General features: G+C 46.5%; 2 protein-coding genes across 5 annotated transcripts in view; one reads left to right on the plus strand and one right to left on the minus strand.

Moving 5' to 3' along the window:
• Positions 1-12617, minus strand: part of OSGEP (O-sialoglycoprotein endopeptidase) — a 33164-nt gene extending 20547 nt beyond the window's left edge. The window contains exons 1-8 of one of the 3 annotated variants that reach the window (XM_032957455.2): positions 12595-12617; positions 11008-11122; positions 9712-9831; positions 8410-8585; positions 6947-7042; positions 5786-5835; positions 4306-4381; positions 3317-3382 (exon numbers count right to left, since the gene is read on the minus strand). In XM_032957455.2, coding sequence (XP_032813346.1) covers positions 3317-3382; positions 4306-4381; positions 5786-5835; positions 6947-7042; positions 8410-8585; positions 9712-9831; positions 11008-11122 — 699 coding nt within the window. In that variant the 5' untranslated portion in view covers positions 12595-12617. The other 2 variants (XM_032957456.2, XM_076068338.1) reach the window with 2 other exon arrangements.
• Positions 12618-13137: 520 nt separating this feature from the next.
• On the plus strand, positions 13138-23675 carry APEX1 (apurinic/apyrimidinic endodeoxyribonuclease 1). 2 transcript variants are annotated; one of them, XM_032957453.2, is made up of 5 exons: positions 13138-13251; positions 13525-13592; positions 15536-15708; positions 16503-16695; positions 19942-23675. In XM_032957453.2, exons 2-5 carry the CDS (start codon positions 13532-13534, stop codon positions 20457-20459), a joined length of 945 nt encoding a protein of 314 aa, XP_032813344.1. In that variant the 5' UTR covers positions 13138-13251; positions 13525-13531; the 3' UTR covers positions 20460-23675. The 2 variants fall into 2 exon arrangements, with proteins under 2 accessions (XP_032813344.1, XP_032813345.1); XM_032957454.2 differs by having other exon boundaries at positions 13158-13219.
• The last annotated feature ends 2906 nt before the right edge of the window (positions 23676-26581 follow it).

The following is a 26581-nucleotide window of genomic DNA, read 5'->3' on the forward strand; positions in this document are numbered from 1 at the left end:
CCCTCGTATGCCGTGCCGGCCTTCACAGCACTTGCCCCCTACTGGCTACATGGGGGATTGTCTTTATCCTGTGTGTGGGGACTGCGGAGCGGTTCGCGCGCTGCGCTACGAACCTGGCGACCCGAGTTCGATTCCTGCTCACGGCCACCACCGGTGACAATTATTTTAACTGTTCCTGGGCCATGTCCCGGGCGAAGCCGGGTAGTACAGCTAGTCTATTATATAATTACAATAAACCCCCCTGCCTCAAATCACTGCACCTGAATGGGTTAAATGATGACGTCACCCTGCTGCTCTATTTAAGACCAGGAGCAGTGAGGGCTTCACTATTTTGGCAAATTGCCGATGATACTGAATGTAATTACCAGCGAAACGTCGTACTCAAAAATTGTAAATGTTGTGAATTCACTCTTCAAAACACCGGTGGGCTAAAGTAGTGAACTTTGTCTTTTGTCAATGTGACACTTTTTACTGATTGGCTGTGTCGGGTGGTGGAGGGCTACGACACATTTATAAATAACACGATCTAACCTAAAAACGTTTATTATGAATAAAGACATTTTAACTGGTAGATTAGCATGTCAATGTAAGAAAAAAACGGGAGCCCCCACCACATCGAGGAAAACGAGCAATGGTGGCTGTGTTAGTGAGACATTTAGCCTGTTAATGTAAAGCCATTTAACCTGTTAATGTGACTCAGAGAGTCGAAAATAACTGGTAACATCGGCAGGTAGGATGGAAACATAAAGCCAGTTATGACTTAAACTGGTTAATAACGTCCTTCCAATGATTGCTCAGTTTGTACCCATCTTCTTGGTTGAAATGTTGTCTGTGTTTATATATCTCAATGGCTTCATGAACTAAATCTTTGCTGATAGCCAGTGGGTTTGCAGAGTACCTTCGTCTTGGAAAAATCTATTTCGTGTGTGCCCACAGCGTTAAAACAATGATCAGCCACGGCTGAGGTATTGGTCCTACCGTGTTTCAGATCTACCTTATGTTCACGAACATGGTCCAAGACATGTCGCTTAGTTTCCCCAATGTAACTCCTGCCGCAGACACAGCTTAGCTTGTAGACACCGGGGTATTGCATGTCAGGGATCACATCCTTCATAGATGGGATCAGATCACAAATTTTATGTACTGTGTTGAATAGAACCTCGATCTTGTGTTTGCTCATGATTTTGGAAATCTTTTTGGTAACCCCTGCTATGTATGGCAAGGTGATGGTTTTGATTGGGTCCTCAGATGGTTCTTTCCCAATGGTTGGGGTGATAGCTTTTCAGATTGTGTAGTCTGAATATCCTTTCATCTTGAGGGATTGGTGTACGTGCTCCAGTTCACTGGCTAGGTGGTGACGGTTGAAAATACAACGAGCTCTATGGTGTAGAGTTTTGATGAGGGAATTATTCTGGGATCGATGGTGGTGGGAGTCAGGTTTTAGGTTGGCATCTGTATCGGTGGCTTTCCTGTAGACAGTGTCCCACTGAGCCATCTGGTCTCTTTTCGATTAAAACATCCAAGAGTGGTAACTTGCCATCCTTTTCCACCTCCATGGTGAATTTGATGGCTGAGTGTATGGAATTGATGTGGTTGAAGAATTGACCCAGAACTGGTAGGACATGTGGCTAGATGACAAACGTGTCATCTACGTATCTCTTCCACAAGGAAGGACGTAGAGTGGATGCCTGAATGGCATCTGTTTCAAAATTTTCTATGAAAACATTGGCTACAACTGGAGATAACGGAGAACCCATTGGGATACCTTCAACGTGTTTGTAGAATGTTCCATTCCAGGTGAAGTATTGGTGAGGCAGTGTCTAACCAGGGCCGGTACATCAGCATTCAGTCCTTGTTGGACCAAATGTTCAATGATTTCAATGGTATCAGGCACAGGTACCTTGGTGAACAGGGAGACTACATCGAAACTGACAAGCAAATCACCTGGAGATAGTGAGATGTCCTTAATTAAATATACCAAGTGAGCTGAGTTAAGTTCAGCTGAGGTGGTCTTACCAGTGAATGGTTGTAAGGTCTCAGAAATCGGGCCAGTTTGTAGGTGGGTGAGTCAATGGTGGAGACGATAGGACGGAGTGGTGTACCTTCTTTATGGATTTTTGGTAAGCCATAAAATCTGGGTGGTCTAGCAGCAGAGGGTTTTAAGGAAAGCCGCTAGGTTGGTTCAATTAAAGATGTCGAATCAGTGATGATATTGTTGGTTTTTGTAACCAGGCGGTTGGTAGGATCTCTATTGATTTTGGTATAGCTGCCATCGTTAAGTAGGTCCTGAATTTTGTTATTGTATGTGGTTTTATCCATGATTACAGTGGCATTGCCCTTGTCGGCTGAGAGGATGACTATGTCATCTCTCTTTTTTAGTTGAGAAAGCTCAAAGCGCTCATCCTTGCTGAAGTTGCTAATAGGTGTCTTAGCGTTTTTGAGGATGGCAGCGATTTCCGATCTTGCCACATCTGCAGGAATGTATCCCAAACCATTAAGGGCTACGTCAACCTGGGCAATAATACCATCAACTGGGATGTTTAGGGGTGACTGCGAAATTCAACCGTTTAGCTAGAACCGATTTTAGGCTGTCGGAAATTGGGCTGTTACTCTGATTGATAACAATCTTGTCACCCTTTCAGACAGCATACATTAATTTTTCGTCTCAGCCCTCCTCTTTTCAGAACATAGATGGACTCGTCCTTCTAAACAAACTGCCAAATCGCTGCCTGTGGTGCTCACGGTTTATTTTAATTTTATTTTTATTTTAAATAAATAAAACACCGTTTAAAAATAAATAAATGCAAACCGCCACTTCTTTCAAATGTTTCTTGCCATTGCTTTTCACACCTGATAATGACCGTTTGTGTTATGGTCGAAACGTCGTGACAATTTTTATTGTTTTATATATATTTTATTATTTTATTGTTTCCTTCAACGTGACTTTACCGAAAGAGCTAAGATTATAATCTTGTCACCATCTAACTTTTTAACGTGTGGATCTGGCTTCTTCTTGGAAAAGAGGTTAAACTTGGAAATCAGGTTATCTTTGCATTTAGCTGAAACCCATCTCAAACCTTTATAACATCCTGCCTCAGCAGCTCTCCCGCTATATTTTTTCCTGCCTCAGTAGCTCTCCCACTATATTTTTTCATCTGATGACGATTGCTTGTGTTGCGATCGAAACGTCGTAATATTTTTATTATTTTTCTATCTACGTGGCTTTACCGAAAGACCCAAAGAATATGAATTCCTGCAGTCATGAAAGCTTTAAGTCAAGATAAACTACAACAGGACATAGCCCCAAATTTAATACCTGCAATGAGAAACATAGATCTTCTGCAGTGCATTCGCCGCTTGCCAGCATTCTCTGCGCTGCCTCCTGCATGCCGCATGCACAGACCACACATGCCCAATGTCAAGTGGTGAGAGCTCCCCACAAACCGTGCTGGGGAGGCCACCCAGCGACACTCGCACCTCTTGCCTGGGCCAGATGCCACAACTGTTGCACAGCTGACGTGCGACCCACTGTTCCCGTATGTATGTGATGCTGCAACCGTCTGGAACGCTCTTCCTTCTGATGTTAGGAAGCCACTGGAGCTACGTACTTTTAAATCATATAGATTGAAAAGTCATTACTTTAGAACTGCCTTTTGTGTTTAGTTTGTTGTCCTTCCACCGCACCTCTAAGTAAGACGGTTGGCTACATACGGTGCGAAATAAATTTAACATACATACATTGTGTTGATCAATAGGAGAGGTAAGTGGGCTTGGGAAGGACACATCACATGATGGGATGATGGCCGATGGTCAAGACTGGCGATGGCATAACAGTCAAATGAGAGAACAAAACCAAGAGGACGGATACCGTAGATACGCAGCAATGAAATCTCACTAGTAGGCACCAAATGGATTGTTGCATCGAAATGACCATCGCCAAATAATATCTATTAACACAGCAATGGTGAGCATCGTTTTGGAGAATATAATCAGAGTAAAACCCCGACTAGCTGCAGTAGGAGGGGGGAGCCCTGATCCAGCTCACTGAAATGTCCGGCTAGTCCAGGGGTTGGCAATAAAAATTACAAGATAATTTTTTTTTCAAATTCGGTAAAAAAACCTCAATATTTCAAGAGCCGCAATGCATGTGAATACGAGACAGTGATCCATAATAAAGAACGTCATGAAGCAGTCCTTAAAGAGCCGCATGCGGCTCCGGAGCAGCAGGTTGCCGACCCCTGGGCTCGCCACGAATATGATAAGAATCTATGCTAATCAGTGTAATGAAACCTTCTATGCGCTCACCTCAATATAGGAGAGGATCCCTGAGAAGGAGACGTCCATGCCCTTGACAGTGTACGGCAACTCCACAAAGCTCCCTCTGGGTCAGGCACAGCGCACGCCATACATGACTGGCTGGCAACATCAGCATTGGCGCTGGAGCCAGGGTCTCACCATGCGGAGGATGCGAGTTCAAATCATGGCTGGTGGATGACCCAGTCCATCACCCCTCCCTCGATTGATACAATGAGTACGATTTTGCGGGGTAGTCAACATTGGTTATCTTACGGATAGACTCTCCTGTCGTATGAATGTGGAATTTTCACTACTTGCTCAGGGCTGTAAATAGGAACATGAGTGCCACATTGGTGCTCATTTCAGCAGGAAATCATTTTGACGTTTTTTTAATTCAACATCAACAAGGATTTCCAATACAAAGTCATGTAGCTCTCAGAGACATCGTCTTGTTCAGTTATATGTATATTTATTATTAATAAAATCCGCCGACTCACTTATAACTTAACAAGTAACCGCGAGTGACTATATACACTTGGACAACTTAGATAACTCTATTCTGAGACAACATAACTCTCGCCTTCCAAGATTACAAGGTGCCCACTCCAGGATGATGAAGACGACCTGCTCCAAGGTGACGACGGCGACGGCAATTCCCCCACAACAGCAGCCCAGCGTCCCGGTTCGCGCCGGCTCTTATCCCCCTCACGACCCGGCCACGCCCCTATTCCCAAACTCTTTCTCACCGCACCTGGCCCTGTCTGTCTCTGCCCTTATTACAATTTACGACCGTTAGGTCCCGTGCTTCCCCTCACGCGAGCCTGTCAACGCTTGTTGCATCACTCATTATTAGCAACAACTTAGGTCCACTGACGGAGCCAGTGAGGGGGGTGGGGTGGCACGTGCCCCCCCAATGATCCGATTGAAATCCCAAATTTCGATCGGATCATTGTAATTAATCGGCATTTTGCAACCCCCACTGCCACTGTGTAGCATAATATTACGTGCCAGGGACTCTATGGAATGATCGGACAATAGTCCGAGTCCATAATTGGCAATAAGTAACGGCAAAGCAGTTATAAGTGACTCACAGAATTGTGCGCAGTTGCGTATACAGTACACGACTTCCCTGAAGGCATTCACCTTCAGCGAGTGCGATGCCAAACACACGGTTCGAATTCGACCCTCGATTGATGGCTGCGCCATCGCCGCACACGCGTCGAATAAAAAGCAAGGGACACGTCCTTACTAACAACTCCTATCATTTTTTATTGCTGGAGGGGATGCCCCCCCACCTGAAAATCCTGGGTCCCACATTGCTTAGGTCCCACATTACCTTAACGTGACCCTGTCTGTTCCCGTTACGTTAATTAGTAACCATGGCCATGAGGAGCTGTACTATCCCTACATCACCCCGTACTGTCCTTACACATGCAAGAGCATTGGTGTTATTGCATTGCCAAATTACAAAATGCTGCATTTGTCATACCTCTTTGCCATTTGCTCAATGTTGTATCCAGGGCTTGGATCATTGGATATCTAGGAGACAAACAAAACAATCATTACTCTATATTTTTGGACATTCGGGAATTCTTACAATCAATGTCTCCAAGCACCCTGACCATGAAGCAATCGTTACCACCACACAACTCCTGCAGCGACATTCATAAGAATCATTATTGGCCATGGTCAACTGGTATTACTATTGTAGAGAGAAATACGTGGTGCGCGCAGTTAAGCTGGTGCAACTGAGGACAAACAGGTGTGCACGTTGCAACATGAGGTTTGCACCGACAAAGCGATAGTAATTAAGGGGAGAAGCGGGTGCAAACGAGGGCAAATAGATGGGAACGTTGAAGCCGGAATTTGGCATCGGGATGACTGGAGATGGGGGTTGATGATAAAAGATTCATGAGGACACCAGGCGCCGGGCAGGTGGCGGTTAAGGGGAAGCATGTGAGGACTTGGAATGAGCAGGGGGATATAAGCGGGAGTGTGCATGAACGGAGGAGCGTTGCCCAGGAACCAAGAGTGAAGACATCTTGCCGCTGCCGCACAAGCCGTAAATGAAGTCTCGACCCTCACGCCGTTGCCGGGCGGGTGTTGGCTGAACCCCCCACCCGTGACAGACGGGTGAGCGGTTATGAGGCAACATAGGTGAGGGCAGCGGTGGAGATGCAGAGTTCTAAGAGTCGCTGAGTGCGGAGTTGCTGTGTGCAGAGTCGCTGAGTGCGGAGTTGCTGAGTGCAGGATAGGTGAGGTGCAGAATAGATCAGAGCGGGGAGAAGTCAAGTGTATGTGACCGTAAAGATAGATATAGGAGTGCCTACAACTGGCGCGAGACAGAAAAAATAAAGTGTAAGCAGGTGACTTGTTACTACGTGTCGGTGTGAGTAATTTTTAAAGAAACTACACTATTCATACAGTCCATTATTTAAAACAGCAATAACACGGAGGCCCACGTAAATATGAGCTTCAAATTTGCTCATTCACTAACATTTTCTATTGTTATTACTTTGCAATATTTAACTAGATTTTCTCAAAGCTTTTATTACGATTGTATATTTAATTTCATAACAGGCCACTGAGTTGCTTTGTCAAACTCATCCTTGCATGTGTCGGATTTTAAAAAAAGGATGTCAGAGCTTACCTTGAGTACCCGAGCAAATCTGTCCAAGCAATTTCCCACCGCGATGTCGATGGTTTCCCCAAAAATGCGGTACCTCCTCTGAGAGTAAGCAATCACCTGCAAAGTGCGTCACTGTCAACTCGTTTCACTGCCAGATAAGAATGTGACTTGCATGACAATATTTTAATCTTCATATGAGAACTATTTTTCCTATGAAGCGTTGGCCTCTGCCGCTCACTTTAGCATAACCCCTATCGTCAACTGCCTCAGCAGTGGGGTGACAGTGTGGTTGTAACACTCGCACTGCCTCACAGCTCCAGGGGCTTGGATTCCATTCCAGACTCAGGCACCTTTCTGCGTGGAGTTTGTGTTCTCTCCCTGCTCTGCGTGAGAAGGGGTAGGAAACCTGCAGCTCCGGAGCCGCATGCGACCCTTTAAGGACCGCTTCGTGACAATATTCACATGCATTGCGGCTCTAGAAATATTGAGTTTTTTAAATTTAGATTGTCGACCCCTGTGCATGGGTTTTCTCCCGGTTCTCCGATTACCTCCCATAAACTAAAAGCCACTTTAACGGTATTGGCCAAGCATCCCAAAGCTGAAAAATCACCTGAAAATAACTCAATTGGGATTACACACAGCTGGAGCATCAACCCCAACTGCAAAAACTTGCAGGACCCTCTAGAAAAAGTCTTGAGACTCAGTGACGCTTTCCCGAGTAAACAAGTGAAATAATAAATTGACGTCCACATAACAACGTCCAGCAGGCGTCCTCGGCAGACACTCTTCATGTAGCGCTTCGACCAGGGGTCAGCAACCAAAATAACAAGAAGAGCCATTTTTTATTTGGTAAAAAACTTAATATTTCAAGAGCCGCAAACCATGTGAATACAAGATGGTGGTCCTTAATAAATAACGTCACAAAGCAGTCCTTAATGAGCCCCATGTGGCTGCAGATCCGTAGGTTGCTGACCCCTGGTGTAGATTGCATACAAGCGTCAAAGACTCAATTACTCTCTAACCACGCTCACTGGCAGTCAGTTGCCTCCTTATCACTCTTCTTTCGTAACTACCATGGTTACTGTTGGTGTGAAGTTCACTCGTTGATTCCTCCACTCATATTGAGTGTCTATTTAACATAATTGAATCTCATTCATACTGTGTTCAACTACCACATTGCAGGTCAAAACAACACACCCACTCTCACTCACCCAAGCACCCACTCAACAACCCACCCACTCAATCACCACACTGCAGGTCACAACACTTTTCCTTTAGCTTCTTCCCTCACACTGCTTCACTTTCGAATTCCCTACCATCATAAATGTTCCCAAGCTCTTGTAACTTTACTCAATTCAAGAAACGTGTTTACTCTTACCGATTGTAACTTTGATGGGGATGTTTGTTACCGGTCGAGGCTCCTTCCACCCATTATAATTATCAAACAAGCACCTCGACACCACAGACCACTCGCCCACCCTCACCTGTGTGTTGCCTCCGCTGACGTACAGCACTATCGGGTTGTGCGCTCCAGTGATGAGCCGCCCCATTTCAATGTGGCCAATGCAGTGGTTCACTCCTACCAGAGGCTTGCTCCACAGCTGGGCCACAGTGCGAGCCACCAGGGCCACGGACACCAGCGGGGCGCCCATCCCGGGGCCTGCACACGAGGTACACGTTGGGAGCAGACATCGCTGGCATCCACATATTTGCTTCAAAAAGCACCACACTGGGCGGCAGGGTGGTGGCGCAGTGGAAACGCATTTTCTCCCCCTGTTCTCCATAGGTTTCCTCTGCGTGGCTTCTCTTGTTTCCTTCCATAGGTAAACCCACACACACAATGTAGTTGTGGCACTGGCCAAACATCCCAATGCTGAATAATTACAGGCAGACCTCGATTTACGAACACCCAACGTCCGAACAAGCTTAAATTAATTATATATATTTTACATTGACTTAAAACGCGATCCTCTGCGAGATGTGATGAGTCAGCCTTGCGCTGGGAGTGAGTGTTTGTGCGTGTGTACTGGCACGTGCAAGTGTATGTGTGCGAAAGTGAGTGTGTGGGTAAAAGTAGTGTAGTGGTAAACACGCTGCACGATGAACCCGAAGACCCAAGTTCGATTCCCGCTCACAACCAACACCAGTGATGATTATCTAAACTGGTCATGGGCCTCCCTTAGGTCGACTCAGCCTCAAATGAGTACCTGGTGTGGTGTGCAAACATCACTATTGGGGGGAAAAACAGCCGGGCGTGGTGTTGGCCACCCACCCCCTCGTGTGCTGTGCCAGCCTTCATAGGTGCTCACTAACACCATTTGCCCCAACAGTCTGTTAAGGATATACAGGGGATCGTTGTCGATGATGAGTGTGTGTGCGAGGATGCCCCCTGTGTGTGTGTGCAATTGTGGTGACTTATTGTGCCCCTTCTGACAAGCAAGCCAGCATTAAGATCCAAGGTAAGTGAAAATAACAGATTTTTTTCTATAAATATTAATTTATTTCAGTGTGATAGTAGCACTCTGCAATTGCAAACCACAGGGGCCGTGTGCATGCGGTGACTAGTGCCACTGTGCTGTTTGCACGTCCACGTGTACCAATCGGTGCACCCATTACCCACACCCCACTGGAATCATTGGTTACCGCTTCCTGCATTTTTAAACCATTAAACGATTGACGATTACCAGTTTTCCAGTCGTTTAACAATCCTACTTTTTAAAGATTATTCTTTGCAAAGGGACAATCATTCAAAACGATCTTGCCAACACAATAATTCCCACGCTCACCTTTTGTGTATGCAACACAGTCAATCTCGTGTGGCGCAATCCCAGCCTCATCCAGAGCTTTCTGCAAGATCTCCAACACTCGCTCCTGGTGGTGCTTAGCTGTGTCCCGCGGTAGAAACCCTGCTCCAATAGCACACAATAAAAACGCCTTCTCCTTGACTTATCCATCCCTCAACATAGTACTGCTTAACACATCCCACACGGCCTTCTGGCAGTGAATCATTTCTGCAGCAGTTTCAACACAAGCAAAACTCTGAAACGGTTTTCACATTAAGCATCTCATCAGCAGTCAGACTTGCTTGACACTGCCAAACTACCAGATATGGAGAGGCAAACACCCTCTCAAGCACCCTCTCTCTTAGATATGGGTTTTAGTTTGATGAAAACAACTACATAATACATAAGTTAGTTTAAATTTGGAGATAACAGCTACAACAAATATATTAAATCATTCTTTATTTCTAGATATTTACAGAGGAAGCTTCACTGAGTCTCAAGACTCTTTTTAAGGAAGGTTCTGCCAAATTTTCACAGGAGAGGGAGAGGTTTCTGAGTAATTTTCAGGTACAGTAATAGTTCAGCATTAGGATGTTTGACCAATACCGGTTACATTATGTGTGGTTTTTAGCAATGGGCGGAAACCGGATAACCCAGAAGAACCCCATGCAGAAATGGGGGGAACATACAAATTCCACGCAGAAATGTGCCCGAGTCGGGTATCGAACCCAGGTGCTTCTTGCATTCGTTTGGCTATATGTGTGTGTAATACACAGACTGACTCCCAAGTGGGTGAGGTCACCTGAGTATGAGTGGTGCTACCCTTGCCAGTGGAGTTTCCTTACCATCCCGCAATGGCGACCATGGTGGCCAGTGGTGGTAGTGCTGATGGCGGCAGCGGTGGTAGTGGCGGTAGAGGTGGTGATGGTGGTGAGTGGTGGTCGTGGTGGTGATGATGGTAGTGGCAGTAGTGGCGATGATGGTGGTGATGGTGTCAGCCCCACCACCTTCACAGTCCTCAATTAGCCCATTAAATTCCCCATGTATTGTATTAGCACTCATGAATGGAGTTGGCCAAACACCCGAATATAGGACCACAGAACTTGGGCAATAGTTGGCGCCGGTTCTAGTGGCCTTCCCCCCTTGTTTGCGGATTCCTGCGCCTGTGTGAAATCTGCGCAGCACGTTACAAATCCCACCATATCTCGAGATGGAATTTTCACGAATGATGCCGCTATGTGAAAAGGAATCGTCAATATTACAGGTCCCGGGGTGACTGTACGTTGTGCAAGAACCCACCTTGGCCAGGAGGAGTGATGTAGGTGCAACGTGGGTTGGAGAGGACGACACCATCTCGCACAATGCCGATCCCCAGCTTGTTTGCACTGCCCTCAAAGCCAATGACAACGGTCATCTGCCGTCATCAAAGACAGAATGGATGTGGTCAGCTTAACTTCAGTCGCATGTTAGTGACTAATATGCTATCAAAAAAAAGATGTTGGCAAGCATACAATACTACGATGATAGTGTAGTGTGTTGTGTTTAGTTTGTTGTCCTTCCCCCGCAACTCTGATTAGCACGGTTAGCTACGTACGGTGGGAAAGAAGTTCAACATACATACTACGTGTAGTATGTTGCGTGTGTAGTGTGCAGTTGGGACAGATTCTGAACTCTCGCCGAAAACAGAACAGTGTTAGTGTTTAGTGTGTAGAGTGTGTTAGTATGTTTAGTAGTTAAATCTTGACTTAAAGCTTTCGTGACTGCAGGAATTCATATTCTTTGGGTCTGTCGGTAAAGTAACGTAGATAGGTTAAAAGAAAAAAATACAAAAAAACTACGACGTTTCAATCACAACACAAGCGATCGTCATCAGGAGGAAAAAAGAGGGGGAAAGCTGCTGAGGCAGACTGTTTAAAAGGTTTAAAATGGGTGTAGCCCATGGGTCATAAAGGCAGTGGGCGGGGCTAGGGATGTTAATGTGAGACATTAGCATGTTAATGTAAGATAGGAGAGCGGCCTCCACGAAGGCGCGGAGGTGGCAATGTTAATGTGAGGGATTAGCATGTTAATGGCGCACTAACACAGTGTACAGTGTTAGTGTGCAGTGTGTGTTAGTGTGCAGTGTGTGTTAGTGTGTACAGTGCGTAGTGTTAGTATGTTAGGTGTGTACAGTGTTAGAGTGCAGTGTGTTAGTGTGTACAGTGTTAGTATGTTAGGTGTGTACAGTGTTAGTATGTTAGGTGTGTACAGTGTTAGTATGTTCAGTGCGTACGGTGGTAGAGTGCAATGTGTGTTAGTGTGTACAGTGTTAGTATGTTAGGTGTGTACAGTGTTAGTATGTTAGGTGTGTACAGTGTTAGTATGTTCAGTGCGTACAGTGGTAGAGTGCAGTGTGTGTTAGTGTGTACAGTGTTAGTATGTTAGGTGTGTACAGTGTTAGTATGTTAGGTGTGTACAGTGTTAGAGTGCAGTGTGTTAGGTGTGTACAGTGTTAGTATGTTCAGTGTGTACAGTGTTAGTATGTTAGGTGTGTACAGTGTTAGTATTTTCAGTGTGTACAGTGTTAGAGTGCAGTGTGTGTTAGTGTGTACAGTGTTAGTATGTTAGGTGTGTACAGTGTTAGTATGTTAGCTGTGTACAGTGTTACTGCAGTGTGTTAGTGTGTACAGTGTTAGTATGTTAAGTGTTGGTGTTCAGTGTGTAGTGTGTACAGTGTTAGTATGTACAGTGCGCAGTGTTAGCGCCAGTGTGCACGGTGTCGATGTGTACAGTGCGTACACTATTGGTATGCGCAGTGTTAGTGTGCGCAATGTGTGCGGTGTTTTAGTTTGTACAGTGTCGCGTGGTGTCGTGTATAGTATGTACAGTGTAGTGTACAGTGCACACCTTGCCGCTGCTCGCGCCCCTGCGTGGTTCCGCTTCGCGATTGGTGGCGCCGCCCGTCACGTGATGGGGGGAGCATGGGGGGTGCGGGGGGGGTATGGGGGGAGGGTGCAGGAGGAAGCACGGGGGGGGGCGCTTCGGAGCGGGTGGGAGGGGCTTCGGGGCGGGTGGGAGGGGCTTCGGGGCGGGGGGGAGGGGCTTCGGGGCGGGGGGGAGGGGCTTCGGGGCGGGGGTGGGGCTTCGGGCGGGGGGGTGGGGCTTCGGGCGGGGGGGTGGGGCTTCGGGCGGGGGGGTGGGGCTTCGGGCGGGGGGGTGGGGCTTCGGGCGGGGGGGTGGGGCTTCGGGCGGGGGGGTGGGGCTTCGGGCGGGGGGGTGGGGCTTCGGGCGGGGGGGTGGGGCTTCGGGCGGGGGGGTGGGGCTTCGGGCGGGGGGGTGGGGCTTCGGGCGGGGGGGTGGGGCTTCGGGCGGGGGGGTGGGGCTTCGGGCGGGGGGGTGGGGCTTCGGGCGGGGGGGTGGGGCTTCGGGCGGGGGGGAGGGGCTGCGGCGGCGTCGAGACGCGGCGGGAGTCGCCCCCACCCGCTCCTACCAAGTGGCGCGGGTCCCTGGGTTCCGCGCTCGCCACTCGCAAGTGCGGCACCTTCGCCCGCATCACCCCGTCCCGTGAGGACGCCATTCATGCTTCGGGGCGGCGCGGCGTGGACGCTTCGGGGGATTCGGATTCCATTCATTTTCCGCCCTTTTCGCCGTTTCCCAGCTCCTCCTCCTGGCGGGGTTCTCTCCATCGCGCACCCTCTCTGCCTCTCAACCCAGCTCTCCACCCCCCTCCCGCATCAATCCCTTCTCTCCCCTCGGTCTCTCGCCGTCCACTCCCCCTCATCGCCTCTCACTCCACCCTTGCCTCACGTTTCTCTGCTCGCCGCCCTCCTCCCTCAGGGTTGCAATGCCGCGTCGCGCCAAGAAGGAGCAAGAGGCAACGGCGGTAGAAGCCCCCAGCGACGATGGTGAGACTCCCTTGATGTGGGCAACTGATGTTACGTGGTTAGCGCGCTGCGCTGCGAATTTGACGACACGGGTTCGATTCCTACTCGGGGGCAACACCAGTGACGATTATCTGAACCCGTCCTATTATCTGAACCGCTCCCCTAGGTCGACTCGGCCTCAAATTAGTACCTGGTGCGGTGTGTAAACATCGCCACTAGGGAGACAGGCGACCGGGTGTGGTGCTGGCCACCCACCGCATCTTGTGCCATCCCTTCATAGGTGCTCGTTAAGGTTTGTTAAGGCTACACGGGGGGCGTCTTTGTTGATGTTGATGGTGTGAAAGACTCGTGTGGTTTGTGTGTGATGGCGAGGCAGTGATGTGAGACAGTGATGTTGGAGATGCTGAGACTGACGTCCGTCTTGACGCTCGTCTCGGGCAGTGCCGAGAGGGGGCCCCCAGACTCGGCTGCCACACAGCCAAGTGCGCATTAGACGATGGCCGCGTGAGCCCCGCTCGTCTGCTCGTTTGCTGAAGGTGCCAACCTCGTAAGCGGAGGCTTAAAGAGTCGCGCAGCCCTCGGTCATGGCTCTCCACACACCAACCAGCGGCACAAAGCCACGTGGCCGAACACATGACGTCTTTTTAAGTGACAGGAACCAACATTCCCACTGTTGTTCTGGAGCCCGCCTTTGTCTTTGTGTGCGAGCACGGGAGGCCACGTGCAGCGCGGAGGAGGGCGCCATGCCCGCCCCCTCGCAGAGTCTCAGGACTACGTTTGAGGAGGCCCCTGCCGTGTTCTCGCAGGGGCGATGCTGCTGTTCTTTATAATCCCCAATAGTCATTTGCAGGTAATGTATTGGGGTGCCACGGAGGTTAGGTGTTAACTACCTCGCCTAGTATACAGGAGGTCGTGGGTTCGATCCTGAACCTGACGCCTGTTGTATGGTTTGCGTGTCTCTCCCCGTTGTCGCATGGATTTTTCTCCGGATCGTCCGGTTTTTCCCTCCACATTTAGAATCAACATCACGCGTTTATAGTGTTTGGCTGTTATGTACACGTGATAAGCCACATCATTGAGCTATCAATTGTGAAAAATAACTTTATAGCTCAGTGGGCCTTCCCTGGTAAAATAAACATTTTTTTGTTGTATTTACTAGTTTTTAACACTGGGATATATTTGGTCAATACTGGTTACATTGTTTCATCCATCTATGGGAGGAAACCCACGTAAGAGCATAGCTAGAACGCACAAACTCCACGCAGAAAGGCGACCGAGTCAGGAATCGAACCTCCCAAAAGCGCTTCTTGCTTTGAGGCACGGGGGGTCCCCACTGCGCCGACCCCCGGTGTCCCAACACGGCCTCTGCTTGTCCACTTGACCCGCTATACACGTTTTCTTCCCTCGTACCGTTTGGGAGATGCAGAGCTTGACAGACACTTGCAAATTATATAGATACCACACCCAGACGAGCAAGTAGATACAAAATCAGATGATGCACACACTAACTTGCAAGTTGAGGGTTGTTAAGGTGCAAGGGGTCTTTATGGCGGCTTTTGTGCCTAGTTGGTCTTGATCTAAAGCGTTGCATTGGCGCAGTGACACGGCACAGTGCTAGCACATTTGCGTGCTGTAGAGGTTCGTGGTTCAACTCCGGCAAGCCACCCTGGTTATGACTGAGTGCATTAACCATAAAATACTAAACGTCGTCTGGTTCACAGTGAATGTTAAAGATTCCCATGACGTCATTCGAAATGAGTCGCCCATGTGTTCTGGCATCGTAGTCCAAATTTACCAACTTTGTAATATTCCCTGAAATTTACTCGATTGTGATTAAACAAAGCATATTCGTCACCTACTGCAGACTTCTGTGAAACGGTGCATTTGCGATATCCCTCTGCAATAATAATGGGACGGGTTCCGAATGTACCGAGTTAAAACCTGAACGCAATTATCATCGGCAGAGCCGAAGGCAAAACGCGGCAAGAAGGGCGGCGCGAAGCCGGCGGAGGAGCCCGCGCTTTACAAGGACCCGCAGGACAAGCTCGAGACCGCGGACGGCAAGCCGGCCACGCTCAAGATCACCAGCTGGAACGTGGACGGCATTCGTGCCTGGGTGAAGAAAAACGCGCTTGAGGTTTGAGGCTCTAGTTTAGTTACCCTTTTTTCGCTGCCAAACAAAAACCGGGTTACCGATGAGCTAATGTTATGAATCGGTTTGGTAGATGGTTGGTGGCTGCTGTACCCAAGGAATTCTACACCTCTTTATTATCTCTCATCTCTATTTCATTAAAAGAGCCATTGTTTCTGAGCTCAATGAGAGGGACTTATGGTGCTAGTTTCCTTTAAATGACCGAGGTAAGTTAGGGAAATGCTACATTCCCATGGCAATCACCGTTTACTTTCCACTGCAATGCTCATTTCATTAATACAGAATAAATGCTTTTGTTATTATCATTCGCTTGCTTAACCAGGAAAGCCCACCGAGTCTCAACATTTTTCAGGTAGGCCCTGCCAAGCTTGCACAGTAGTGGGCGATGTTGCGATATTTCTTCTCAATGGAGTTATTTCAGATAATTATTCAACATGGCGATGTTTGGCCAACACCAGTTGAATTGTATGTGTTTTGCTGTGGGAGAAAATTGAAGAACCTGGAGAAAACCCATGCAGAACAGGGGGAGAGAACGTACAAACTCCACGCAGAAAGGTGCCTAAGATGAGAATTGAACCCAGGCATTTCTTAGTGTGAGATACAAGGGTTACCACTGCACCACCACTCTGCCACCCGATGTTGGGCTAAGTCAACTGTCGATTGGGATTTCAAATTGCATCCTTTTGTGATCAAAAGCAGCGCTAGGCTATGTTCAGAAACATTGGATAACAGCTTCTGTGCGTCACCTTGTCTGCATTGCTTCTCATTTCTTTTGACAGTGGGTACGTGAGGAGGATCCAGATGTGCTGTGCCTGCAGGAAACCAAATGTGCCGAGAAATCTCTTCCAGCTGAGGTTCTCGACATGCCCGAGTTTCCACACAAGTTCTGGGCATGCTCTGATGACAAGGAGGGCTATAGTGGCGTGGCCCTGCTGAGCAAGAAGAAGCCGATAAATGTCACGATTGGGATCGGTATGTGGCGCTGCATGAGACACATTAATGTGTATATTACAAAAGACACGGATGCTCTGTTTTGATGACATTAGTACAGGTAGTCCTCTACTTACGATGGAGATGCGTTACGACGACCCCATCGTAAGTAAAAAATATCGTAAGTCGAAGATGGCCTTGCCTACCCAGGAGTCTTAAAGAATGGTGATAATTTAGCAAAACAGGGCAATTTACAGTACTGTACTGTATAAACTATATACTGTATGTATTTATTAATTACAATCCTGTATTGCACAGTAAAATGTACATCCCGGCAGCGTCCCAACGTACAGTATCATACCTTCGTTCGCAGCTGCGTTTGCCTGCCGCGCGAAATTTAAAATATTTTACAATTTTGTCGTATCGCCATCGTAAGATCGAAATATCGTAAGTCGGACCATCGTAACTCGGGGACTATCTGTATAGCTGTACCATCATTATAAATTAGGGTTCTTCAAATTTTTTTGCATTATTGCATGTATAGAAGTATCAAAATAATTAAAAAAGAATAGGCTTTACCCTTTCCGACGATAATATCTTGTAAGAGTTTTACCTATTTAACTGAGAAACTAAGGGAGCTGCCACAGGTGGTTTAACGTTAGCACACTGGGTATGAAAAATAATAATTATATGTTTTACCCTTTCTGACAATAAACAGGTGTAAATATGTTAGAACACCAAATAGAAACCATTGCAAGAAATCAAGCCTACATTAACCATACGTACTTGTGGTGAACATGGAAACAAATATGGTCAGATAATATATGCATTGTCTTGGAAACTGATTGGCTGACACCAGAGACAACCTTCTATAGGGCCTTGTCTAACCAGTGTCAGACCAGATAATGCCAAAAGGCTAACAGTATAAAGACAATGCACTATTATTTATAACTCGGCTTCAGCAGCTACAAAATGGAACCTTTTGTAGGCCCATCAGTTTGTACCTTTATTTTTAACTGAGAAACGAGGGAAAATGTACTGGGCAATAGCTTAGGCCGCCATGCGGTTTGTACAGTGAGGTAAAAAAGTATTTGATTCCCTGCTGATTTTGTATGTTTGCACACTGACAAAGAAATGATCAGTCTATAATTTTAATGGTAGTTTTATTTGAACAGTGAGAGACAGAATAACAACAAAAAAATCCAGAAAAACGCATGTCAAAAATTTTATAAATTGATTTGCATTTTAATGAGGGAAATAAGTATTTGACCCCTCTGCAAAACATGACTTAGTACTTGGTGGCAAAACCCTTGTTGGCAATCACAGAGGTCAGACGTTTCTTGTAGCTGGCCACCAGGTTTGCACACATCTCAGGAGGGGTTGTCCCACTCCTCTTTGCAGATCTTCTCCAAGTCATTAAGGTTTTGAGGCTGACGTTTGGCAACTCGAACCTTCAGCTCCCTCCACAGATTTTGTATGGGATTAAGGTCTGGAGACTGGCTAGGCCACTCCAGGACCTTAATGTGCTTCTTCTTGAGCCACTCCTTGGTTGCCTTGGCTGTGTGTTTTGGGTCATTGTCATGCTGGAATACCCATCCATGACCCATTTTCAATGCCCTGGCTGAGGGAAGGAGGTTCTCACCCAAGATTTGACGGTACATGGCCCCGTCCATCGTCCCTTTGATGCGGTGAAGTTGTCCTGTCCCATTAGCAAAAAAACACCCCCCAAAGCATAATGTTTCCACCTCCATGTTTGACGGTGGGGATGGTGTTCTTGGGGTCATAGGCAGCATTCCTCCTCCTCCAAACACGGCGAGTTGAGTTGATGCCAAAGAGCTCCATTTTGGTCTCATCTGACCACAACACTTTCACCCAGTTGTCCTCTGAATCATTCAGATGTTCATTGGCAAACTTCAGACGGGCGTGTATATGTGCTTTCTTGAGCAGGGGGACCTTGCGGGCGCTGTAGGATTTCAGTCCTTCACGGCGTAGTGTGTTACCAATTGTTTTCTTGGTGACTATGGTCCCAGCTGCCTTGAGATCATTGACAAGATCCTCCCGTGTAGTTCTGGGCTGATTCCTCACCGTTCTCATGATCATTGCAACGCCACGAGGTGAGATCTTGCATGGAGCTCCAGGCCAAGGGAGATTGACAGTTCTTTTGTGTTTCTTCCATTTGCGAATAATCGCACCAACTGTTGTCACCTTCTTACCAAGCTGCTTGGCAATGGTCTCGTAGCCCATTCCAGCCTTGTGTAGGTCTACAATCTTGTCCCTGACATCCTTGGAGAGCTCTTTGGTCTTGGCCATGGTAGAGAATTTGGAATCTGATTGATTGCTTCTGTGGACAGGTGTCTTTTATATAGGTAACAAGCTGAGATTAGGAGCACTTGCCAACAAGGGTTTTGCCACCAAGTACTAAGTCATGTTTTGCAGAGGGGTCAAATACTTATTTCCCTCATTAAGATGCAAATTAATTTATAACATTTTTGACATGCGTTTTTCTGGATTGTTTTGTTGTTATTCTGTCTCACTGTTCAAATAAACCTACCATTAAAATTATAGACTGATCATTTCTTTGTCAGTGGGCAAACATACAAAATCAGCAGGGGATCAAATACTTTTTTCCCTCACTGTACGTTCGCGTATGCCAACTGGTGCTTTTATTACCCACATTCCACTGGGACCTGTTACCAGTTCTTGACTTTTGGAACCGGTAATCAATTCTGAAAAGTGACCGGTTTTCAGGTTGTCCTTAACAACCTTGTTTTGAATGGAGTCAAGCTCTCACTGATGATATTCATATTGGCATGAGAAGATGTCATAAGTGGAATTTTTTTTGGAAGTTTACACATAAGGCTGTGACGTTGGGTTCTAGAAAAATATAGGAGAAACTAAACTCGTTGATAAATTGGAGGGACGCTGGTATAAAACAACAGCATTTCTAACAATCATGTAAAACAATTATTTAATGACTGAATTTAATAATTTGCCAAAGTTTTAAGCCACCAATAAACTTTTCTTATCAAGAGTTTGATGAAAACGTTGGAAAGTACCATGTGGCCGAACCCAAAAATAAATATGGAGCATTGTATTGGCATTCATAACCTACATTTTAATAATGATTCCGAGTTGCTTGTCATCTTGTTACAAAAACAAGAATCACTAAAAAGTGGTTGTGAAGTGTGGTGCATCACATACTTTGGATGTAGTAAGACGTGAGGAATGTTCTCAATGTTATTTGATGTGGTGGGTTAAGACTACACTTTGTTTTATTGTCAATCGCAGGCGTGGAGGAGCATGACAAGGAAGGCCGTGTCATTACAGCAGAGTTTGATGACTTCTTCGTAGTGGCAGCATACGTTCCCAACTCTGGCCGGGGATTAGTGCGCTTGGATTATCGTGAAACGTGGGACATCGCCTTCCGCACCTTTCTTAAGGAGCTACAAGATCGTAAACCGCTCGTGCTGTGTGGAGATCTCAATGTGGCTCACCAAGAGATTGACCTGAAGAATCCCAAGACCAACAAAAACAAGACTCCGGGCTTCACGCAGCGAGAGCGCGATGGTTTCACAGAGTTGCTCAAGGCTGGATTTGTTGATTCCTTCCGTCATCTTTATCCGGAGGTGCCCTATGCCTACACTTTCTGGACATACATGATGAATGCACGTGCCAAAAATGTGGGCTGGCGCCTTGATTACTTTGTGTTGTCGGAGGCTCTTTTACCTAAATTGTGTGATAACAAGGTGCGCTCAAAGGTTATGGGAAGCGATCACTGTCCCATAACTCTCCTGCTGGCCATGTAGAGTATAGACATGTATTCATAATAAAGGTTTTTGGGTTAGATCGCGATATTTATAAACGTGTTGTAACCCCCCACCACCCGACATGGCCAATCAGCAAAAAAGTGTCACGTTGACAAATGACAGTTCACTACTTTAGCCCACAGGTGTATTGAAGAGTGAATCCACAGCATTTACAGTTTGAGTATGACGTTTCGCTGGTAAACGGGCAATTCGCCCGATGATGCTGGATGTAATTACCAGCGAAACGTCGTACTCAAACTGTAAATGCTGTGGATTCACTCTTCAACACACCGGTGGGCTAAAGTAGTGAACTATTTGTCTTTTGTCAACGTGACACTTTTTTGCTGATTGGCAGTGTCGGGTGTGGAGGGTTACGACACATAAATAACGCGATCTAACCCAAAAACCTTTATTATGAATAATATTGGTCGCAAAAGCCTACGTGTTATAGACATGTAGTTTGAAACATTGTATTGATTATTCCGAAAATTTACCCAATGCATACTTATATAGTAAATATGTCCAGGTCACTCTTGATGCCATTTTTGGTGCCCGAGTACATCAATCGAATGCTCTTGAGACCCACCCAACCAGAAAGACCTCCTTGGCCCCAATCACTCGCGCAAATGAAACCATCCTTGTCTCTTGAGTTCTCGCATGGTTCACCAATAAAATTGGCTTGAGCGGTTTTGTTGAAAACATTGTAAAGTTCGCTTCAGCGTGTCCTTGCAATAGTTTGAGTGGAATCTACGGCGACTGGGCAGCTGTTTCACCACGCTGCTGCTGCTCTTCAGGGATAGTGTGCGCCAGGTAGTCCCATTGTCGCAATGCCCAGTTGCTGCTGCTGCATTGTATTGTGGTCCAGAATTGGTCTGTTGTGTGTTTTTTAACCTATCGTTTATGTTGCTTTTTTATAATGACAAAAAATATAAATGAAAGGTTTCACTCGGTTACAATTGGTATTCAGGGACACGAGATGGTTGTGTAAAAAATATTGATATCCTGGGGATCCCCCCCTCACCCTTAAATGACATCCCCCCTGGTGCTTTGAGGAGATGCTGGCTCTTGGTTACAGTGAGGTAAAAAAGTATTTGATCCCCTGCTGATTTTGTACGTTTGCCCACTGACAAATGATCATTCTATAATTGTAATGGTAGGTTTATTTGAACAGTGAGAGACAGAATAACAAAATCCAGAAAAGGCATGTCAAAAATGTAAAAAATAGATTTGCATTTTAATGAGGGAAATAAGTATTTGACCCCCTCTCAATCAGAAAGATTTCTGGCTCCCAGGTGTCTTTTATACAGGTAACGAGCTGAGATTAGGAGCACACTCTTAAAGGGAGTGCTCCTAATCTCAGCTTATTACCTGTATAAAAGACACCTGTCCACAGAAGCAATCAATCAGATTCCAAACTCTCCACCGTGGCCAAGACCATAGAGCTCTCCAAGGATGTCAGGGACAAGATTGTAGACCTACACAAGGCTGGAATGGGCTACGAGACCATTGCCAAGCAGCTTGGTGAGGTGACAAAAGTTGGTGCGATTATTCGCACATGGAAGAAACACAAAATAACTGTCAATCTCCCTCGGCCTGGGGCTCCATGCAAGATCTCACCCCGTGGAGTTGCAATAATCATGAGAACGGTGAGGAATCAGCCCAGAACTACACAGGATGATCTTGTCAATGATCTCAAGGCAGCTGGGACCATAGTCACCAAGAAAACAATTGGTAACACACTACGCCGTGAAGGACTGAAATCCTGCAGCGCCCGCAAGGTCCCCCTGCTCAAGAAAGCACATATACATGCCCGAATGAAGTTTGCCATTGAACATCTGAATGATTCAGAGGACAACTGGGTGAAAGTGTTGTGGTCAGATGAGACCAAAATGGAGCTCTTTGGCATCAACTCAACTCGCCGTGTTTGGAGGAGTAGGAATGCTGCCTATGACCCCAAGAACACCATCCCCACTGTCAAACATGGAGGTGGAAACATGCTTTGGGGGTGTTTTTCTGCTAAGGGGACGGGACAAATTCACCGCATCAAAGGGACGATGGACGGGGCCATGTACCGTCAAATCTTGGGTGAGAACCTCCTTCCCTCAGCCAGGGCATTGAAAATGGGTCGTGGATGGGTATTCCAGCATGACAATGACCCAAAACACACGGCCAAGGCAACAAAGGAGTGGCTTAGAAGCACATTAAGGTCCTGGAGTGGCCTTGCCAGTCTCCAGACCTTAATCCCATAGAAAATGTGGAGGGAGCTGGAGGTTCGAGTTGCCAAACGTCAGCCTCGAAACCTTAATGACTTGGAGAAGATCTGCAAAGAGGAGTGGCACAAAATCCCTCCTGAGATGTGTGCAAACCTGGTGGCCAACTACAAGAAACGTCTGATCTCTGTGATTGCCAACAAGGGTTTTGCCACCAAGTACTAAGTCATGTTTTGCAGAGGGGTCAAATACTTATTTCCCTCATTAAGATGCAAATTAATTCTTAACATTTTTGACATGAGTTTTTCTGGATTTTCTTGTTATTCTGTCTCTCACTGTTCAAATAAACCAACCATTAAAATTATAGACTGATCATTTCTTTGTCAGTCGGCAAACGTACAAATCAGTAGGGCATCAAATAATTTTTTCCCTCACTGTATACATGACCGTGTTCATAAATCTTTCAGTAGCATAACGTTGAATTGGAAACCTACATTTGTCTTCTTTGGTTCTTTCGGTAAAGTCACGTAGAATGAGAATAAAATAATAAATTGATAAAATAAAATAACACAATAATATTCTCACGACGTTTCGGCCACAACACAAGCGGCCTTCATCAGGTCTGGTAGGACAGCGCTGTCCTACCAGACAGTCTCGCCCCTTCACCTGATGAAGGCCGCTTGTGTTGTGGCCGAAACGTCATGAGAATATTATTGTTATTTTATTTTATCAATTTATTATTTTATTCTCATTCTACGTGACTTTACCGAAAGAACCAAAGAAGATGAATCATTGCAGTCACGAAAGCTTTAAATCGAAATTTAACCTACATTTGTATTTTATATTCCGTATTTACTAAACACAATTTAGTTAAAATTGTGCAGTAGTGTATATGGGTAAGTTTTATGGAATATAATTTGTTTGAACGTTTTTAGCTATTGTTTTCATATATGTTTACAATGTTTAGTGTGTTTTTTTTCCAATAAAGATTAAGACATTTCCCTCACGTCCGATTGGCAGTTGGCTACCTGTGGTGCGAAATAAGTTCAGCATACATAAAACTTTTCAAATATGTATTTGTAATATTAACATTTGCTGCATAGTGAACTTGCTTTAATGTATACATATGTAGCAGACAAACAGATGTGGAGACCTGTCCATCCAACAGAAATAATATAACTTTATAATAATGAAGGCTGCAAAGTTTGGCTGAAAATGAGTAAAAGTCGTGCCACAAGATAACGAAGCAGTTGAAGATATCGTGGAAACAGCAGAGTAAGTGTACCTAGGGCAGTTATTGAATGTGGACCAGGGTCAAAATGTTTACAGGCCAACAAGAATAGATTGGAGTGCTTTTGGAAAAAAATCCTTCAGCGCAATATTTCTTAATAAGAAGAACGTTTTAAATTGGTGTATGTTACTAACTAATGGATCAAGAAACGACAAAGATGCATGGAGGGATACATGTGGAAATGACACTGGGCGACAAGAAGAGGAACACAGGTGTAGTGACTTGTAGCGTCACTACCATGTGGACCTACACACACGCGTGACGTCGTTACGCAGGGGAGCGTCACTACCACACGGGTCCACACACATGACGTCATCACGTCTGGACACGGGAATGACGTCACGGCCAGTTCGGGGGATCTGGAGGCCGTGGGTCAGTGCCACAGGGGTTGTGTGAGGCCGTAGCACTGGGTAAACCTGGCTGGACACGTGACCGGATCAAGGTGGGGGCCGGGGGCACCGTGGGGGGCCACGTGGACAGGAGAGGGGCCTTCTCGAGAGTTCTCGAAGGTGGGCGTGGCCGGGGTGTGGCCAGGACACGCCAAGGCGCATATAAGCGGCCTCCGCACCGGGTTTGAGGCTGCTCGTGTCCGGGATGAAGATGCCTCGTGAAGACGCCTCGTGACAAAGAGTCAAGCCTCAAGTAAGCGTGGCCAACCCGTAGCCCTCCTGGCTTGGCCACGCTAGTCGTATCCGAGAGTCAGTGTTAGAAAGTGATGGTGTGTGTTAGCGAGGATAGGTCGGTGGTCACCACCCTATGTTAAGAGTTGCTGTTGTGTTCAATAAATAGTGTTGCCTTCCAAGAAGAAGTGTTTTCGCCTATTTCGAACCCATTACACAGGTTAGAGAGCATAGGTTGGAGGCATCCATGAGTTGCCTTGTGCTGAGCTCTGTATCGCCCATTTATTCTTAACATGTTCAGTTTATATTATTTAGCCAAACACTGACTCGTTCGCGTGTCACCAGTTGGAATGAATAATGGTGCACACGAGGCAGATACTCCGAGGTTGCAGTTGGCGTGGAATTAGACTCCATTGCAAGACAAACGTTCATGCACTCGGCAGTCACGTGCATTACAACTGTTAGCAATGATAACCTAAAAGTCCCACAACACGTGTTTCAATCGTCCGTACTAGTACGGCAGGGTGGTTGTGTAGTGGTAACACTTGGGCCTCCGCAAAGGGCCTGGGTTTTGGTTTTCTCCCATAAAAAACCCCATGCGATATAATTGGTATTAGTGTCTTAGGTCATTACTGTTATCGGTTTATTTTAATAATTTGCTCGTATGCCTATATTATGCTTGTGGTAATAGGTCTTTGTATATGACAGACTAATCATTTGTCTCCTGACTGATCCCAATGTTGAAACTTTACCTGAAAATACCTCAATTAGGAATACACGTAGCAATCACTCCCAACTATGAAAAACTTGACAGGACAATCCCAAAAGCCTTGAAAATCCGTAAGGCTTTCGTGGGTCAAAAAGTGAAATAATGAATCACGACATGCGTCCTTCTATCACACGGCTATCTCTCAATTCCATGTCTGACCTCTCCCTGTTCAAATACCGCTCCACACTCACATATTTGTATTTGCCCTGACCTGTACAGCATCTTTGAGAAGGCACCTTTAGACACCACCCCATGACCACGTTCGCTGGTAACAGTGGCCTCTAAGCTGTGAAGCCCCAGGTAACGGTTATACATTGCACATTTATTTGATTATTTTGGTGGTTATGGGCATCACCCCATGACCACGTTCATGTCCTAATTGTGACCACGAGGCTGTTGTCTTTTCCTCTGACATGGTTTATGTTAGGGCCGCAATCACGGATCGCACAGAGGTCTTTTCGAAAAAGTCGCTAAGTTCGAGGCTTGACTTTCGGATGTTTTCAAAACGTGCGAGCCCAATTTTGATGAAGTAGTGACGGCCTCCAGCAGAAGGGAGAAGTCTCCACCCACAGGACAAAGCAATGATGCTGGGAGAGACTTAAAAGGACCTTTTGTAGTGTGGTGGGGGCGAACGGCTTCGGAAAAATGAATGGGTGAACAAAATGCAGGGGGCGTGGGAAGGTGGATACGAGGTGTGGGAAGCTTCGAGTCCCAGGCTGTTGTGGGCTCACTTTCCCATAAATGGGAAGTAAGAAATGGTGGTGGCTTATACACCCACAGAAGATGAACATCAGCGGAGGGATGCAGTCAAGGGTGATGAGTCGGATGCCTTGTGCGACCTGTCCCAGGTGACGTTAATGCACGATTGGGTCATGACACAAGCACCTGTGCCAGAGTTATTTAAAGGCATTGGCCAGATCAGCTCAGTAAAAGGGTAACAGGCTGTTAGAATTCTGTGCAGCCCATGGAGCCTGAGATTATCTCCCAAACGAACTGTTGAGGAAGGGTGACGTGTGCAGATTGGCCTCTGACATCATTAGTCTGGACCACTGGACGAGTTCAGCAGGATTGGAAGGATGTCCTGGTGGGTCCCCCTTTTTCAGAAGAGGTATACCGTACAGAATGTAACAACTACAAGGATATCTCCCTCATTGTGCCTCTCAGGTATGCTGAGGGGAAGCTTGCGGAGCCCCATTGTAGTTTCAGGCCAGGGCTGTCCTGCACAGACGCCA

Source organism: Petromyzon marinus, chromosome 20 (assembly GCF_048934315.1).
Source record: "Petromyzon marinus isolate PM22_M1 ecotype Great Lakes invasive population chromosome 20, UKy_Petmar_22M1.pri1.0, whole genome shotgun sequence".
Taxonomy (NCBI): domain Eukaryota; kingdom Metazoa; phylum Chordata; class Hyperoartia; order Petromyzontiformes; family Petromyzontidae; genus Petromyzon; species Petromyzon marinus.